Source organism: Notamacropus eugenii, chromosome 3 (assembly GCF_028372415.1).
Source record: "Notamacropus eugenii isolate mMacEug1 chromosome 3, mMacEug1.pri_v2, whole genome shotgun sequence".
NCBI classification, from domain to species: Eukaryota; Metazoa; Chordata; class Mammalia; order Diprotodontia; family Macropodidae; genus Notamacropus; species Notamacropus eugenii.
In genome coordinates this window covers 1,036,068-1,053,441 of record NC_092874.1, presented here as the reverse complement: position 1 = coordinate 1,053,441, position 17,374 = coordinate 1,036,068, and the positions used below count along the sequence as shown (strand labels likewise).

At 53.2% G+C, this 17,374-nt stretch overlaps 1 protein-coding gene across 1 annotated transcript in view; it reads right to left on the bottom strand.

Annotated features, from left to right (window-relative positions):
- DYNC1I1 (dynein cytoplasmic 1 intermediate chain 1) overlaps positions 1-17,374 on the bottom strand; it is a 171,561-nt gene that overhangs the window by 64,973 nt on the left and 89,214 nt on the right. The window contains exons 7-10 of the mRNA XM_072650748.1: positions 13,124-13,213; positions 5,943-6,105; positions 4,812-4,911; positions 1,892-2,017 (exon numbers count right to left, since the gene is read on the bottom strand). Of these exons, the coding sequence (XP_072506849.1) occupies positions 1,892-2,017; positions 4,812-4,911; positions 5,943-6,105; positions 13,124-13,213 (479 nt within the window). The remainder of the gene's footprint in view (positions 1-1,891; positions 2,018-4,811; positions 4,912-5,942; positions 6,106-13,123; positions 13,214-17,374) is intronic.

Below are 17,374 nucleotides of genomic sequence, written 5' to 3'. Positions count from 1 at the left end.
GCTGGCTGACTGGAATGCTCATTCCTTGGTCCAGGGTCTCAAAGAGCTAGTGGGCCCTGCTTCAAAGAGGAGAGATGGGAGAGCTTCAGGACCATGGAGAGGTTCTGGTCCAGGGTCCTCCTGGTGGGACTAGCCTCCAGCACTTCCCTACTCCCTGCCAGGCCTCATGACAAGAGGCTGGGGGGAGAAGCTGACATCTTTAACTGGTGCTCCCCAGAAAGCGCTCGTAGAAAGAACCTCAGAGTCCAACCCCCTCATCTTCCCAATGAGAAAGCCAAGGCACAGGAAAGTAAAGAGACATGCCTAAAAGCACAGAGGCAGGAAGCATGGGAAGCAGGGTTTGAACCCAGGTCCTCTGGACTGCTAGAGCCCCAGTGCGTTGCCTAGATACTGATGAGAGAGAATGAGAGCCCTCTCACGCAAGCACAGCTAAGCTGTTCTGTTCCACACTCCTTCACTGCCTGCCCTGGGAGGCAGTGGCTCTTCCAGGACCAGGGATAACCAGTCTGTTCAGTGAGTCAGCCTGACCCACAGTGACCCATGCCACCTGGGAACTCAGAGGTCTGTGTGTGCCGCACCCCCTGTCCCGGCAGGAGTGGGCCTCTGCATGCCTGACTAATCCTTTTCCAAAGTCAGTCCAGGAGCTTTCCTTGCACCCCACACCCCAACTTGTTTCATGTTTCCTACATGTTCTGTGAGTCTCTGGCCAGTCTGCATATCATTAGGACTCTGGGCTGACACGCACAGAAAGAGCCAAATTTGATACTCTGAACAAAATAAAATGTTCCTATTTCAAAGGGTCCCCCAAGAAGGGCTGGTTAGCATGATGCAGACCTGGGAAAATTAGAACAACATGGTCTGAGAGGTTCCTCCATCTTCAGCCTGAGTCATGGCTCCATCTGATAATGAACCCAAGTGTAAACACACATTGCCTCCCATCCCAGAGGAGGCCCTGAGGTTTTAAACGACACAAAACTTTAGGAGGGCATCAGGTCTACAAGCCCCACCTTCAAGGTACATTCTGACGCCCCTGTACAATCCATCCCCATCTCGTCTGGCATCTGGCATTGGAGGCACTGAAGCTGTGGGACAGAGAGCACATGCCAAGCCCCTGCCATGATCCTATGGGGAGGGGATCAGTCTGCACCAGACCCTATTGTCTCAGCAGGCAGATGGAAACATCTAGGCTGGCTGTGTCTGGCTATCTGACCATCCAAACCTACTCTGGGTCAAGTGGGAAAAGGAAAAAAATTCCACACTGAGCTTGGGGAAGGAGCTGGCCACAGATGGCCCCTGAGGGAGAGGGGGAGCCCCTCAGAGCTCCTTCTGACCACCCAAGAATCTGGGGTTTCCTGGCAATTAAGGCATCCAGAACCATGGTGGCCTTGCACACGAACCTTCCCAGTCTTCATTAACCTGGAGAGTAAAGTGTTGGCCTCTAAGCCTGGCAATAGGCATGGGGTGGGATGCTGGAGTGGCCACCTGGGTGGGCCAGCTTGGGCAGTGCTCAGTCAGAGGCAGTAGGCCACTGCTGCCTTTTCATAAGTGAAATATCTTAGACACAGATCCTCATTAGGATTCTGACAAATCCACAAAATAAATGACCCGCATTCCTCCATGGGAGGGGCAGGGAAGGAGAGGAGAGGGGAAAGGAAAGCATTATAAAGGCACGGAGGGTGGAGAGGAAGGCAGGGGGATGGGAAGGCAGGGAGATGAGAGGTAATGGGGAGGGGAGGGAGGCGCTGGCTTCCCCAGATACAGTCGCCGCCTGGAGCTATGCTCACCCCATCCACAACTTTGCTGTTAACACCCCCTCACCCCCCAGTGCAGCCCAGGCTGGAGGTGGGCTGGTGGGCAGAGCCCTGAGGTGCTCTGAGGTCCTGCCTCCTACCTGGCAGTGGAAGACGTACTCAGGGGTGGTCTTTTTGAATTTCATGTTCCAGACCAATGCCACTCCGTCAGGCTCATGCGGCGCGTCCTCATTGCTGTTATAAGATGCCACCATCAGCTCTGGGTACTGGATGGGAGAGATCACACCCAAATCATTAGCCAGTGAGGCCCAGAATCTGCTGACATCCAACTACTCAGGGTTCAGGTGGTTAGGCGCAGTGAGGAGCGTTCCTCTGAGCCACAATTCTAGCCAGGAGCAGCAGGCATTTGGGGGCCATGGATCTCTCTCATGCCTCTGGGCTGAAGACAGGGCCTGCTACAAAAGAAGCAATGGTGATGTAGCTCCTTCCCCCATCTGTACGGGGACCCCGTCCCCCATAACCCTTCATAAGCCAACTGGTGTCTGGGCACAATCAACCCCTATCAGAGATGTTTGCTCTAGGCCTCTGGTCATTCCCCTTACCTGGCAGAGAGGAGGAAGACAATGATAGGGTTAATGATGCTGGCCCCACCCCAGCATTTACCCTCTACCTATCAGTGCCTATCAGCTCCAGGAACAAAATCAAACCCTGTCTGGCTTTTCAAACCCTTCATTACCTGGGCTCTGTCTACCTCTCCAGTCTGACGCAGACCCTGGGACACAGGTACACGGGCTGCCTTACTGTGCCTCACCCATGGTGCTCCTCCTCTAGACTCTGGGAATTTGTGCTGGCTTCTCCCCATGCCTGGCTCTGCAAATGTCAGTCAGGCAATACACACTTATCAAGCACCTACTGTGTACCAGTCCCTGCTCTCAAGGAGCTCAGTGTCTAATGGGAGGAAACAATAAGCAAACAACTAGTCACAGATAAGCTATGGAAAGGATCATTTGGAAATAATAACAGAGGACAGGCACTGGAATCAAGATGGATTGGGAAAGACTCCCTGTAGAAGATGTGATTTTAATGCAGACTTGAAAGAAGCCAGGAAGTGCAGAGGGCGAGCATTCCAAGCATGGAGCACGGCCAACGCAAATGCCTGGAGCTGGGAGATGGAGGGTCTTGTTCATATAATAGCCAGGAGGCCAGGGGATCACTGGATTGGAGCATAAGTGTCTGGAAGGTGTAACAAGACTGGAAAGGCAAGAGGACACTAGACTATGAAGGGTGAATGCCAAATAGGGTATTATGTATTTGATGGTAGGGACAATAGGGAGCCATTGCAGATTCTTGGGGGAGGGGAGGAATATGATGGCCATTACTACATCAGTAAATATCTGTGAGAACATGTGTGTAGGGAGGTTGCCCTACTAAGGTCAATAACAGTCTATTTGTATGACTTGCGTGTTGTTGTTTGTCCTTCATTCTAGAGGAGGACCAAGACATCAAGATGATGGCATGACTTGCAGTTGACTTTGATTTGAGTGAGGGAGGGCTGTGCAAGGTCACCAACCTCACCTTCTTCTCCTGAGCCATCTGGGTGCAGTGGCCTAATACTCCTCAGGATGGCTGGAGATGGCCCAGGATACCATGTGAGACCCTGGCGCTTTCAGGCTAAGGTCCTATAACATTCTCACTCTGAGTGAGATACCCCATTCAATGAATAGGCTTCTTTAAGTAGTTGCTCAAGGGATAGCCCCTTTAATTAAAAAAAATCAAACTGGGAGAAGACCTTCAGGGTTCCTGGGTAAAAGAGAAACAATTACCATCTAGCATTTAAATCCACTCTGTGCTAGGTGGGTGGGGACTTGTTGTCCAGTCTATGAGCTCCAGAGTGAATTGGGTTTGAGGCTTGATCTTTGAGCAAGAAAAGCTGTCAGCAAACCCAAAGGAAAAAAGGCCCCTCTTAAATCTCAGGAAGGTGCCTTGCCCAAGGTAACAAATCTAGCATGTATGGGAGTCAGGACTTGAACTCAGGTCTTCCTGGTCCTAAGGTGAATTCTCAAACTACTATAATATGCTACTACTATAGTGTTTAAAGATGGACTAAAAACTGTGATTCTTAACAGCTTCTGCCCCAATCACTGCAGAAGCAGAAAGGAGCCGTGCAGAATTAGGGAACCTTTTATATTCTCCTTTGTTTCATGGCTTCATATGACAAAATTTACCCCCAAGAGGCCAGCCTACTCACTCGTGAGCAACCTCTTCTTATTCTCCTCAACGATACAAATCCTCAGAAAAGAGATACCATTTATTGCTAGAACCACAGGTGAGACAGAACCTCCAGAGCTAGCATGACTGAGTAGGTAAGTCCTGGGCGATGAGGAAATGATGGGCAGATTCAGACATTTAGGGCAGCACCTATCAAGTATGTGCAGAATGATGTGTGTTCAGGGACGGACATACCCATGGACAAACATAATCAGGGGTGTGAGCACACACATGCATATACATGTACATACTCATATACATGTACACATGCACACATATACACATGTGCACACACATATACACCCCAGGACCTCCTGAAGGTCTGCAGGCAGCAGGCACAGGTCCCTGCTTAGGTAGAATTCTTGGTACCCTCTCCTTTCTAGGATGTTTTCCTTCATCTCTTGCACTGCCTCCTGGCAGGCTGGCACCCTCATAGACTCCTGGGCACCTCCCTCATCCTCGCCCAAAGTCTGAGAGGAGCGGTAGGTCAGGTAGGCAGCTGCCTAGGGTGCACCATTCATAGGTGAATGAGGGGCATTTCTCAATACAACTTTTTATATGTGCCTATTGAAGTGTACCAGAAAAGTAAGTTCTGTGCAACACGTGGAGGTTTATTTTGGGACAATGACCATGAAAGCACCAAGGTCTCTGGGGGCACCATCCTCAGCTCAAGTGAAGCATATAGAACTGCCTTACCAGAGCAAGGGCAGCCTCAGAGTCTGGGGGGCGACCACAGACATCACTCTTCAGTGCCAACCCAGTCAGACCCCTCCCCCCAATAATTATTCTTACCTGGAGAGACCAGTCCATACAGGTGACCACCCGGTGCTTTGACCAATGCTCGTCATAGAACTGGCGATTAAAGGAAAGGTTTGCCCCGGCTTGGACATCCCTGTGGTGGAGAGGATCAGAAGGGTCACCACTGAGCCACTGCTCAGCTTGGCACTGCCAGCCCAGTAGCATGACACCCTTCATGGCACCCCTGGCATAGTGCACCCAGTGCCACACTCCAGTGATGGTGCAACATACCCAGTATAATATATTTGGCAAGACATTGCATTCCTAGACAAAAGAACACAACCACTTGGGTGTCCAGGCAAAATGGTCAGCCAACACAAATTAGTCAAGAAACAAGCCTGAGCCTTTGCCCGTGCCTTTAGAGGAGATGTTAATGAGCAGCTGATCCTCAGGGTTGGGAGCAAAGGCCAGGTCTCCTAAGGACTTCCTTCTTGGGGACTCTTGAATTCTAGAGCCAAAGGTCACTTAGGCCACTTTCTCACTTAACAGGAGGAGGCTCTGAGAGGTGGGCATGGCAGAGAGGAGTTACCCCTCCCAATTCCATGGTCACCCCACACCAACCCAGGAGACCTCCATGGAGCTACCAATGATGTTCTGTTTGGGATCTGACCTCAAGGCCACTTTTCAGGGTAATTCATGTCTTGGCTCTGGATCTACTCTGGTATTTCCTCTCTGCAGCAGGTGCTTCCCCCCAGCTCATCAGATACTGTGGTTGGTCTTTACCTGGGGGGCCTCAATGAAGGGAAAACCTAGCATGGAATACTCCCCCTGGCTGCAGACGAGCTTCATATCTCTACTTTCAGGTCTTGGAGAGCTGTGCAGGCTCTGAGGTTTTCAGGGACTCGCTCACAGCTACCCAGTTGATCCATGCCAGACTCAGGGCCAGAGGCCTTCTTGACTCTGAGGCAGGCCCTCCATGTTTTTCTCAGCTTTGTCCCAGGCACCACTAAAGTCAGGCTTTGGGGAAGCCCCAGGTGGAGGACATACAGATGGGTCTCAACCCTGGACTTTAGCTCAGGGACCAAGTTCAGAAGCATTCCTTCCAGCCTGGACCCTCCCTACACCTGACTGTTACGTGGTAGCTGCCCTGTGCTCCGTGCCAGCCCTAGATGGCGAGTCACTGACCCGTCCTTCTCCTCCAGCTCCCGGCCGCTGTAGTCAAAGAAGATGTCGGAGTCTTCCGCCAAAGCTCGCTCGATGACCCTAATGGTCCGGTCGAAGAAGATAAGAAACTCCTCAGAGTGGAGGATCTGCTGCTTTTCTTCCTCCGTCAGCTCCCTGGGAGGGGCTGGAAAGCAGAGACAGGACAGAGGGAGGGAGGTGAGAGTGAAGTCCAGGTGCTGGATGCCAGTGTTGACCTGACCACTCACCAGGGCAGCGCTCGTGGGCTGGGGAGGCTGCAATCTCGGACTGCTTCCCACCTGCCCAGTGATCAGAGGTCTCAGTGAGAAGATCCTGAAAAGCAAAGGTCTGTAGGGCTTAATGGGACTCAAAGTACATTTATCTGCCTTAAAATAGTTTTTAAAATGGGGGTAACAGGAAGGCTGCTAGTTGGCACTATAGTGCACAGAAAGCCAGGCCTGGAGTCAGGAAGACTCATCTTCTTGAGTTTAAATCTGACCTGAGACACTTCCTACCTGGGAGACCCTGGACAAGTCACTTCATCCCATTTGCCTCAGTTTCCTTATCTGCAAAATAAACTGGAGAAGGAAATGGCAAATAATGCCAGTTTTTCTGCCAAGAAAACCCCAATGGGGTCACCAAGAATCAGACACAACGGAACAACAGTGAATAATCCTCTCACTTTCAAATTGCAGAGCACAGTGCAGTCTTCAGGTCTTTTCCCCAACAAGAACAAGACATCTTATTACCATAGTGGTTCAGCTTTCCTCCACTCCTGAGGGCACTTTCGCTTTCCTTTGGCACCCCACCCTGCCAATGAAGGATGCCCTCTGGGCTACAGAATGGGGACTTTCTTATTGCATTTCAGAGTGCACATGGCCAGAATGATCACCTGCACTTTGTTGGCCAAGCCCAGACCATCTCCCTCTTCTCATTTGGATGCTGATTCTTCTACTGATCAAGTGATATTGGGCAAGCACCCAGAACAGATCCATTTCCCCTCACATTGCATAGGATCTGGCAGCAAGAAGGCCTAGGCTTTGGATCTCTCCTTTCTGAGGTGGGATTCCGCCCCTCACAGCATCTCCCAGCACAAGCCAGTTTAAGGAGCAGAAGGAGGAGTGGGGCAGATGTCTCCTGGGGGGACACTGGAGGCAGCAAGGATTCTGAAGCACCTGTTCTGTGCCTCACACTGGACTAAGTGCTGACGAAGAAAGGCCAAAATGCCCCCCCCACCCAAAGATCTCACAGTCTGATGGGGGAGACCACCTGTCAGGGCACACCAGAGACCACCTCAGAGGGAAGGCACTGGCATTGAGGGGGCTGGGAGTGGCTGCCGGCAGAAGCGATGTTAGCAGAGACTTGAAGGAAGCCAGGAAAGATGGCAAGTGATATCCAAAGTGCGCATTCCCGGCACCGGCAGCCAGTGACGGTGCTCAGGGTCCCAGGGATGGAATGCTTGGGACAAGGATTGTTGCTGGGTCACAGACTACGTGTGTGGGGCGACCAGAAATGAAGGACTTCACAACCGGACAGAAGTTTTCACGGTTGATGCTGGGGGCGATAGGGAGTCATTGGAGTTTGCTGAGGAGGGGGTGACGAGGCCGGACCTAGGCTTGTGGGACCTCAAGCTGGGGGCTGAAAGGAGGACGAACCCAGCAGCGGCTGCAGCTGTCCAGGCAGAGGTTGATCCAGGGGTGGGCTGAGGGGGAGCCCGGCAGGGCGGGGGTAGGCTCTGAGGAGAGACGCTGTGGACTTGGCCACAGCCTGGCTACGGGGGTGAGCGAGTGAGGAGACGAGGATGGAGCAGCCTGTTGGGCCTGAGTGCCGGGACCCCTGGGCAGAGAAAAGGTGCTTGTGAGCATGCTCATTACTTTCCCTTTGCGGTGGTGATGGAGCACTTGGAGACAGGTAAGCGGCAGATTCCCTCAAGATGGTTCCGAGGAGCAGAGTTGGCTTTTCGTCCCCTCGTCCCTACTCATCTGCCCCAACTCTTGCGGGTAACGTCCAGTCGCACCAAAGGCACGGCCTGAAGGGCCACTCCTGGAAGACTCTTGCCTCTCATGGAGCAAGCCCTTGGAAGGCTGCCTTCGGGACCAAGTATTCACAGCTAGGAGGCGCTGTGGTCTGATCACTGAAATTGGAATTGGGCAGACGCGAGATTATCCTGCCTCAGATACTTTGTAGCTTGTGCGACCCATGTCAGCTGACTTAAGCTCAGAGCCTCAGTTTTCCTGTCTGTGAAATGGGGGTAATAAATGTATTTATTGTACCTCCTTGGGCTGTTGTGAGGTTCTAGTGAGATAATACATGTAAAGTACTTTGGATCCTTGTTGTTGTTGATTCAGTCCAACTCTTTGTGACCCATTTGGGATTTTTCTTGGCAAAGACGCTGAAGCAGTTTGTCATGTCCTTCTCCAGCTCATTTTACAGATGAGGAAACTGAGGCGAAGAGGACGGAATGACTTGCTCCGGGTCACATAAGCTAGTAAGTGTCTGAGGCTGGATTTGAACTCAGGTTTTGCTGACTCCAGACCCAGTGCTCTATCCACTGCACCACCCAAGAGGATGTAAATGCCAGCTGCCCAGAGGGAGAAGACAAGGAAGAACTCAGCTGGGTAGAACTGAGCTTGGAAACCAGTCTTCTTTTCCAGATCTAGAGCTCTTTTCTGCAGTGTTTTCAGGGGCTCCAAAGTATTCTGGTCCTGCCCTCTCAATGTCTGGGAACACTCAGGAGCTTTGGCATTCCAGAAGGACGACGGATTCTCTAGTGGCCAGGGAGCACAGAGATTCCCCGAGGGGGGACATCCTGCCCAACGCCTGAGAGGTGGAGGTGAGGGTGGGGGCCCTGGTCTCCTTATTTCATGGAAATGCTGGCAGGTGGCATGGTGGGTGGGATGCTGCCCAAGGCTCGGACCTCAGCTGTCAGGCACCCTGGGCAGACACATGCATGGGGACCACACAGCCACAAGGCATGGCGGCCATGCAGAGAGTAGAGCTGGAGGAGGGGTTCAGGTGGAGGGGAGACTGTAGGCTTCTGGGGCTGCTCCTGCCCCCAATTCCAGGCCTGGCAGCTGCCCCAGGACCAAAATGTGCTCCCTGCAGAGGAGAGGCCACCAGAGCCCAAGTATCTTTGTGCGTTGTCCTTCCCACGGAGAACTGCGGCTGTTTATCAGGGACCCTTCCCATGGAGAACTGCGGCTGTTTATCAGGGACCCTTCCCTATAGACTCATTACCTTGAATCAAAAGGAGGTTCTGGGTAATTTTCTGTAATTTTGCTCCTGCCTGGCTTCTTACTGTCACTTTGATCTTAGCTTTCAAGAGACACACGCCTCTTTCTCCCTCCAAGAGAAACAGAAATGGCTGATCAAAGTAGGAGCTCAGAGGCCAAGTTCATCCAGGGGAGACGGCAGCCTCTTCAGAGCCTGAGCTGAAGATGCAATGCTTGACTCAGAATTAAGCTGTGATTGGAAGAGAAACAAAGGCTGCCTTTTTGCTGATGCTTTGATGTCTGAGGGGATTCAGGGGTCTGAGTGGGCCACTCTGCTCTCTCCAGATGGTCTGTTTTGTTTTTTAAATCAGGACCAACGACCAGTTTGGAGAGGGTCTTTTTTTTTTTTTTTTTTGGAGAAACAAAAGACAAGTGACATCACGGCATAAGGCGATACCTAAGCCCCACCCCCAACCCACCTTTGGGGTGGATGCCATGAAGGCCAGGGCAGTAGAACAAAGAGCCTTGGCAGCTCACGGAGGGCCAGCTCCACCCCAAGCCCAGGTTGGCCAAGCCAGTCCTCACCAGGATCTGCGGAGGTCTTTTGATGCAGCCTGGAGCCTCCAGGCACCTCGTCCCCATCTCCCTCATCCATCTGGGGCACTTTCTTGTTTTTTTAATTCAGAATTCGTCCCACTGGAACAATGTGGACGGGAATGGGAGAAGGAGCTTCAGATGTCTGATCTTAGTCCCCAGCGGAGTCAGCTGCAGTGGCCGCTTTCCTTGGCAGGCCCCAAGGGCAGCCTGGGAACCGTTAGCCCCACCTGGCCCAGAAGCCATCTTTGTTTGAAAAGGGGTCTTTATGAAAAGCCTAGCCAGAGTGTATGGCTCCCGTGGCAGGATGGCAGTTCCCATTTCCAAATGAACAGACATTTAGCATCCCAGCTCCACTTGGCCTGCATGGGAGGGACCAGAACAATCTCACTGCTCCTCCGGGGTCCCAGTCAGAACTTTCCAGCCTCTGTCTGAAGGGCAGGATGACACAGACTTGGGGACCACACGAACAGGAGCTCAATTGTAACCCATCTCAGGGTATCTTGTGAAAGCTGGTACTCTCCTCTCTGCTTCTGGTCTGGGGGTATTGCTGATGGGGCCAGAGAGAAAGTGAGACAGAGACAGAGAGAGAAGCAGAGAAAAAAAGAGGAAGAGACAGAGACACAAAGAAGGAGACAGAGAGAGGCAGAGAGAGGCACAGAGACAGGAGAGAAACAGAAAGAGAAGAGACAGAGAGAGACACAAGGAGAGTGAAAGACAAAGGGAGAGAGAAATAGGAAAGAGACAGAGACGAGAGAAAGATAAAGAGGAGAGAGACAGAGACAGAAGACCTCAGGGCCCAGGGTTCCTTCCAAAAAAATGTTAAAATGTCCAACCTATTTACCAGTGGCTTTCCCAGGTCCAAGGGGACTTTGGGATAGCGCTTAATGTCTTGTTTTAGGGAGAAAACAGTACAAAGCAAAGACATGTCTTCAGGAAGGTACTGATTCAGAAAGAGACCTTTCTTTTGACTATATAAAGTTATATCTCAAATGGCTGAGAAAGGACCCATGACCGTTACAACATTAAAGAGAAACTGCAGTGCAACATGCCCAGGGCATTTCAGACTAATTTCCTTCCTAGCCGTGCTCCAGCCCAGCTCCACGGATTCTTTCTGGAGGAGGGGGTGGGTGGGCTGAGGAGCTCCGGGCTGGTACAAAACGAGCTTTTCCTTGGATGGTCGGAGTCAGCTTCTGGAAACCCCCAACACTTCGGGACCCTTTTACCCCAGTTCTCATGTTCCTGCCCTCTTCTTTCCCAAGAAAACCAAACTAGGCTGAAATCGCGTCATCTCCAAGAAGGGCTGGCCTCTTTGGTGTTGGGGTACCTCCCCTCGGTTATCTGGGCCCCAAAGCCCCAGAGCCAGCGGACACATGATGTCCTTCTTTCCATCTTTTTCCTTCTTCATTCAAGTCCAAAAAAGGCCAGAGAGATCCTCCAAACATGCTCCCTGGTCTGCAAGCCCCGACGTCAAGTTTCAGCCCAAAGCGAGCTTTTATGGCTGAGTAATAAAGGCCAGCGCACAGGCTGGCCTGGGAGGGAGCTCCGCCAACCACACGGCCGCGGTGGCGCCACGGCTCCCGCTGCTGCCCGGGATGTTGGAAGGCCCAGCCACATGCCAACATAAACAGGCTTTTAACCCCTTACTTGCTGTCTGAATCAAAGCCATTAGTGCAGGGGCAGGCGCGGGCCCCAAGCAGTTCCATGAACCCCGAGAAGCTGCGCCTCTCTTTGCCCAGAGCCACCACCAAGGAGAAAGGGCACATGCCCGGCCGCCTCAGCCCCAGACGCTACCTTCCCCTCCTCCACTTCCCTCTGCCTAGACCCTGTGGAGGTCAAGGCACCTGCGATTGTGTCCAGATGTTTCTGCCTGAACTCAGCCCCTCTCTCGTGGGCTTGTATCTCCCCCACCCCCTCAGGGCTCCTGCCCCCAGCTCGTCAGTGTGCAGTGGTTTGGCACAGAGCTTTGAGGCTTCCTAGGCTGTTCTGGTCCTTGTGGGCAGGGCTGCCACCAGTATGGATGCCCTACCTAAGAAGCCACTTGTGTAGCTGATCCCAGCATACCGGGCAGAATGGGCTGAAAGGTCAGTATCTGCCAGGCAGGTCCTGGCTTGTCTGGAGGGTGAGGAACAGGATTCATATTCCCTTTTCACAGATGTGGAAACTGAGTCACAGAGAGATAGGAGGATATGCCACAATCACACCGTTGGTAGCACTCTACGACACTTGACTCTGTCACTGTGGACAACCACCAGGTCCTGACTTCTGATCACAAGCCTGAGAGAAGGCTTGAAAAGTCGGGTGACTTGGGCACCCAGGTGTGGTTATCTCCACAAGATGAACTCCCAGGCAGCCACCCCTTCTGGGGACAGGGATATCCTGATCAGATGTGTGGTCAATTCTTTGTCCCTGTTCCTGCCTTCTCCTTCCTCCTTCCTTTTCCTCCGCTCCTTCCTCCTCCTCCTCACTGCCAGGTACTGGAGGAATTTCTAACCACCCCACTGAGACTCTGCCCATGCCTCCAAACACTAGTGTCCTGATGAGAACCAGCCCAGCCTCCACTGCCCCTGATCCCAGCTGAAGCTGTAGGAATGGCCCCAAGCCACAGTCAGTGCCATCCCAGAGGAATGTGAAGGGTCTTGGTTTAACCAGCCACACTGGGATATAAAGTGGAAGAGATGATGACTGAGATCCATCCCCACTCCCAGCCCGAAAAATATCTGTATGTGGGCAGTGAGTTGAACCCAGAACTGAGGAAGGATGAGGGGAGATCGGGCCACAGTCCACCTGGAAGGTCCATCCTGGAATGTCAGGTTCCTGGCCACTACAGGAGCCCATCCCTTTACCTTCTTTGGTGATGAGAGGCAGCTGTGAATTATGGGATGCCCCAGCCATTGGAGAATTAAAAGGACAAACCTGAAGGGCAACAGGAAGATGCCCCGTGGGAGCCAGTGGACCATGGCATGATGAGGGAGCAAGTGAGAAGGGGTAGAAGAGGGAACAAGGCAGGCAGGCAGTTTCCACAAAAGATAGCCTTTGTACTGGTGCCCGGGAGCTACTTTAAGAGCATCTACTGGAGCCCACTCAGGGCCTGGGCAAACATCAGGCTGGCAGGGGCTGCCAGCAGCAGAAGTGGAGGAAAAGCCAGGACATCTATCAAAGGACTGAGATTTCTGGACAATCAGAGTTACCTTCCTGCTGGTCTGGCATCTGCTTCTGTGATGGCTAGGGCCATATGACTGCTCAGCAAACCCACTGTGAACCGGGAGCACTGGGTACCTGCCCCGGGGTGGCCACAGACCCACATTATTGTGCCCCCATCCCTTCCCTCCTGGTGCCTGGCAAGGAAGGGCAGGGTCAGTTCCATCTGCACCGTACCTTCCTTCATTTCCTGCTTCTCATCTGGATGCTCCAGGTCTGAGTCATGCCGAACCTTGGCCTCCACCATTTCTTCATCTTCCTCATCCTCTAGAAAAGCAAAGAGAGAGGGAGAGAATGGCAGAAGTTTCTCCTTTCAACGACCAAGCCACAGGTCTTGGGGGGGTGCAGTCACCTTAGAGGGGCTTCTCTGGAAATTGGCCTTAAGGGACTCCAGAAACCCTACCTTGGGTCTCCCCAAATACCCTGGAGCCAGGCACCTGCTTGCCCATCCCCAGGGAAACCATCCCTTTTTGATGCTTGGGATTGCATCTGTGACCTCTGAAGTATCTTCCTGGCCAGGCTGGGAATGAGCCTGGAGCCTGAAGGTTTCCAGCTGGGGCTCCTTCTTTCGTGAGACACCTGCTAGCCAGACACTCATTTCCAATTCAGTTCTCACCAAAGTAATGTTTTGTTTGACCTACAGGGAAGGGTTCAACTGGGGTCTGAGCCCAGGTCATTTACCACCGGCAAGTAAACAATCCAGGCAGGGCACCAAATCGGATCCGGGTGCCCCAAAGAAAATTGTGGCCCCCAGGGCTTCTGCCTTTTCTGGGCTGTGCCCACAGATGGCCTCTCTGGCCTTGTGCCATTGTGACTTACTCTTCTCCACTTAAGTTACTCAACCACTGCCTGCTTCAGTTTCCTCAACTGGGATAAGACTGGGGACAGTATTAGCACCTGCCTCCCTGAGATCGTATTTGTAAAGTGCCTGGCACACAATAGGTGCTTAATAAATGTTTATTCCCTTCTGGCAGCAGAAGGGGGCACACATAACCGCTCACAAAAATAAAAAGCAAAGAGAGAATCCCAGGTCCCTGGTCTGGTCTGGGGGCTCCCCCAGTAAGGGTAGGGGACTGAACTGTGTAAAAGAACCTGGCATTGGACCTCAGGCATGGTCCTTCCCCTCCCTGGCCTCAGTTTCCCTCTCTGTAACACAAAGTGGTTAGAATACATGACTGCAAAGACCCTTCCAGCGCCTGGCTTTCTAAGCCCCTAATTCACTAGCCTGACCAGGCTTGTGGGGCCAGAGCTGGGAGATGAAGGTCCATTTCCTGGTCATAGCCACAAGGACAAAGAAAGCCTGACTTTTGTCTGTTCCATCCTGGTTTGAGGGAGGGCGATACATAGGTCTGGGGCTTGGTGCTGGTGCTGCTGCGAGAACCAGCTGCCTGGGGGCCATACTGTACCCAGAGGGTGGTAGAGGCTGGGAGAGTCAGCCCCTGAATGTCTGGCTGGGCTGGAACCACACGCTGCCCCCACTGCCGGTCAGGAAGGCAAGTCTAGGTCCTCCCAAATCTGCCGACAAGAGCTGAGCTCGGAAGGACTTTCCTCGGGATTTTCAGTAAGCGCTTTGTTAGATATACTAGGTGTTACTATTTTTAAAAGCTAAAACAAAACAATCCTTCTCCTCACCAGGCCCAGGGAGGAAAAGGCCATTTGTTACCTGGGGGCCCCCTTTCCACACCCTGGCCCCAGGAGGGCTTCCCCAGGCTGGGGGCATTCCCATGGGACACCTCCGGATGTGTAGTGAGAAAATGGCGGAATGATGGCGTCATTCAGAAGGGGTCAAGGGGCCAAGTTGCCCCCCTCCCCCCATCTCCCTGGGTTTTCCATCACTGATGCCAAATACTTCTCCTCTAGGTCGTCAGGAGGACCTCACACAGCCTGGAAGATGGGAGACGTGGTCTGGGGAGCCTGGCTATTCGAAGGGTCCCTTGAGGCTCTACCGCAGCCCTGGCAGGCACTCCACCCTCTGTTCCCCACAGGGGCCCATCTGGGGCTTCCTCCCTAGCTCTGGCCCATGGACATCCCTTCAGGCGGCAGAAGCTGCCACAGATGCCAGACTGTGGAAAGGGGGCCAGGAACCCAGAAGATCTAGGTCCAAGTTCAGCTCCCACATCAACCAGTGGTGGGACTGCAGCCTGGGCCTCAGCTTGTGTCCTTCCACTTGTGAGCATCCACTTGTGAGCACCTCACAGGGTTCACGTGCTCAGCCCCTAGCTTCTTTACTCCAGACACAAAGGTTCATTGAGCTTCCAATGTCTATCTACAGAATATTCAGCCAGTCACTCACTGAGATCAGAGGTGGGTAAGTGATGCCCAGAGCCTGAAGAACACTCAGCAAGCACTGGAGGGTGAGGTCCATCCATGAGGAACACAGCATGTGCCAGGACAGGCGATGTGGTCAGGCCTCTCTCTCCCACAGAGAATAAGGAGGGGGGGGCGTCTTTTACCAGCTTGGCTCCTGGAGCCACCATCATGGGCTGGAATGGCTCTTCCCTGGCCCCTGGGCACAGGGCACAGGCAGGGCAGAACCTTTGCCCGTGAGAGAGGGGCTCCCCAGAGTTCTCCCCTGGGCCTCCCCTTGGGACAAATGACCTTTGTGGCTCACCCCCCCACCCCCCCACATCATTGCCTTTCACGGCCACATGCTGAGACCTCGGTAGCCCATGGACCGCCACAGCCATATGACCTAGTGTACAATGGTGATGTTTGGGCCTCAGGGCTGAGGCCCTGGGGAAGGATAATTCGGCGATTGGCAGCTGGCGGAGGCTCCTCTGATGTCTATCAGTTAGGACGACCAGCCCTGTCTGATATCCGACACCGGCAGGGAAAATTGTTTTTAACAGGGCAAAGTCTGATCTGCTATTTTGAAATAAAGAACTAACTATAAACAGGTGCTGAAGATTCCGATGAGCTGGGTAGGGGGAGGGGGCTGTTGGAGGGTGGGGCAGGATTCACGCAGGTTCTGAGGGGAGAGGCCACAGCCCTTGGGTCTCACAATCAGAAGCCTCCCCTCCCAAAGGGACAGAGCCCCCCTCCCAGAGGGATGGAGCCCTTCCCTGAGGGATGGAGCCCCCCTGAAAGATGGAGCCCTCCCAGGGATGGAGCCCCCTCAAAGACAGAGACCCCCTTCCAGGGGCTACTCAAGACGTGGGCAATGGCCTGGGGCACAGGAGTATGGGGGACACTTGGTTCTGTATCTCCTACTCCCAGGGCCACTTCCAGACTGTGCTCAGAACAGGCAAACCTCCTGGCTTCCCTTCACAGGCTTTATGTGCTGGCCAAACGGACCTCCTCAGCTTAGCACCCAGTGTTCCATCTCCCCTCTAGGCCTTTGCACTGGCTGTGCCTCCTGCCTGTCTCACCTCTGCTTCTCTGAATCCATGCCTTCCTCTGAAGCTCAGCTAGATGCCCTTTCCTGGTCTCCTCTTCTCCCCAAATTACCTTATTTACTGATCTGTGAACATGATGCTTTCCTCCCCTACCCCTGATAAGCCATAAGCTCTGGAGGGCAGGGCAAGCTTCACCCTTGGGCATCACCAGAGTCTAGCCCAGAGCTAGGGACCCTTAACAGGAACTTGGGGAAACATCCTAGATATCCTGATTCTGGCAAATGGAAGCTAAGTGATCACAGCGAGGTCTGATGGTGATCAAAGTGCCCCTCCCAGGGTTGTCCAGGAGCTGCTGGCACTGGGAGGCCCTGAGCCGGGTCCACACCCTGCCTTAGGGTCATGTCCTACTGACCTTGGAGGTCCCTACCAGTTCTAGGCTTGTAGTCCTACCAGGTACCAGCCTGGTCATAGGCACTGTGGGAGGGGCTCCTGCCCTGAAGACCCAGGGGAGAATGCCCAACCACAGGGTAAACCTTCCTGTGGAGGGGACACCATACTCACTATCAGGATATGTCTCACTCCTGCTTCCATCTGATTGGGGGGGCCTCCCTGGCACTTAGTAAATACCATTACCCACACAGCCCAGCAGATGATCTGCCTCCTGCCCCAGGTGGGGGATCACTGAGCCTGGTCACTTCAGGTTCAGCAACGAAAGAGGGTGAGGGAGGGATGGAGGAGGAGGAGACTCCTGAGGAACTGGGCCCCAATGCAACCCTTCCTGATGAGCTCCCCAGCTTTTGCTGCAGGCCCGAGATACCTGTCATCACTGCCTATCCCAGCAGCCATTAGTGAGGAGACATGGGGCTGAGGGAATGGGAACCCTGGAGCACCATTTGTCACAGCTTTGGGCAGAGATTCCAGAATGCCCAGCATGAAGGAGGGAGAGAGAAACAGGAGAGTGGGAGAGACAGAGACACAGAGAAAGTCCTAGATTCTAGAACCTAAACAGACAGAGAGTGAGAGAGAACCAGGTTGGAAGGGGAGAGAGATGGAGATGGGGTAAGAGAGAGAGAGAAGAGCCAGGCCTTTTTGA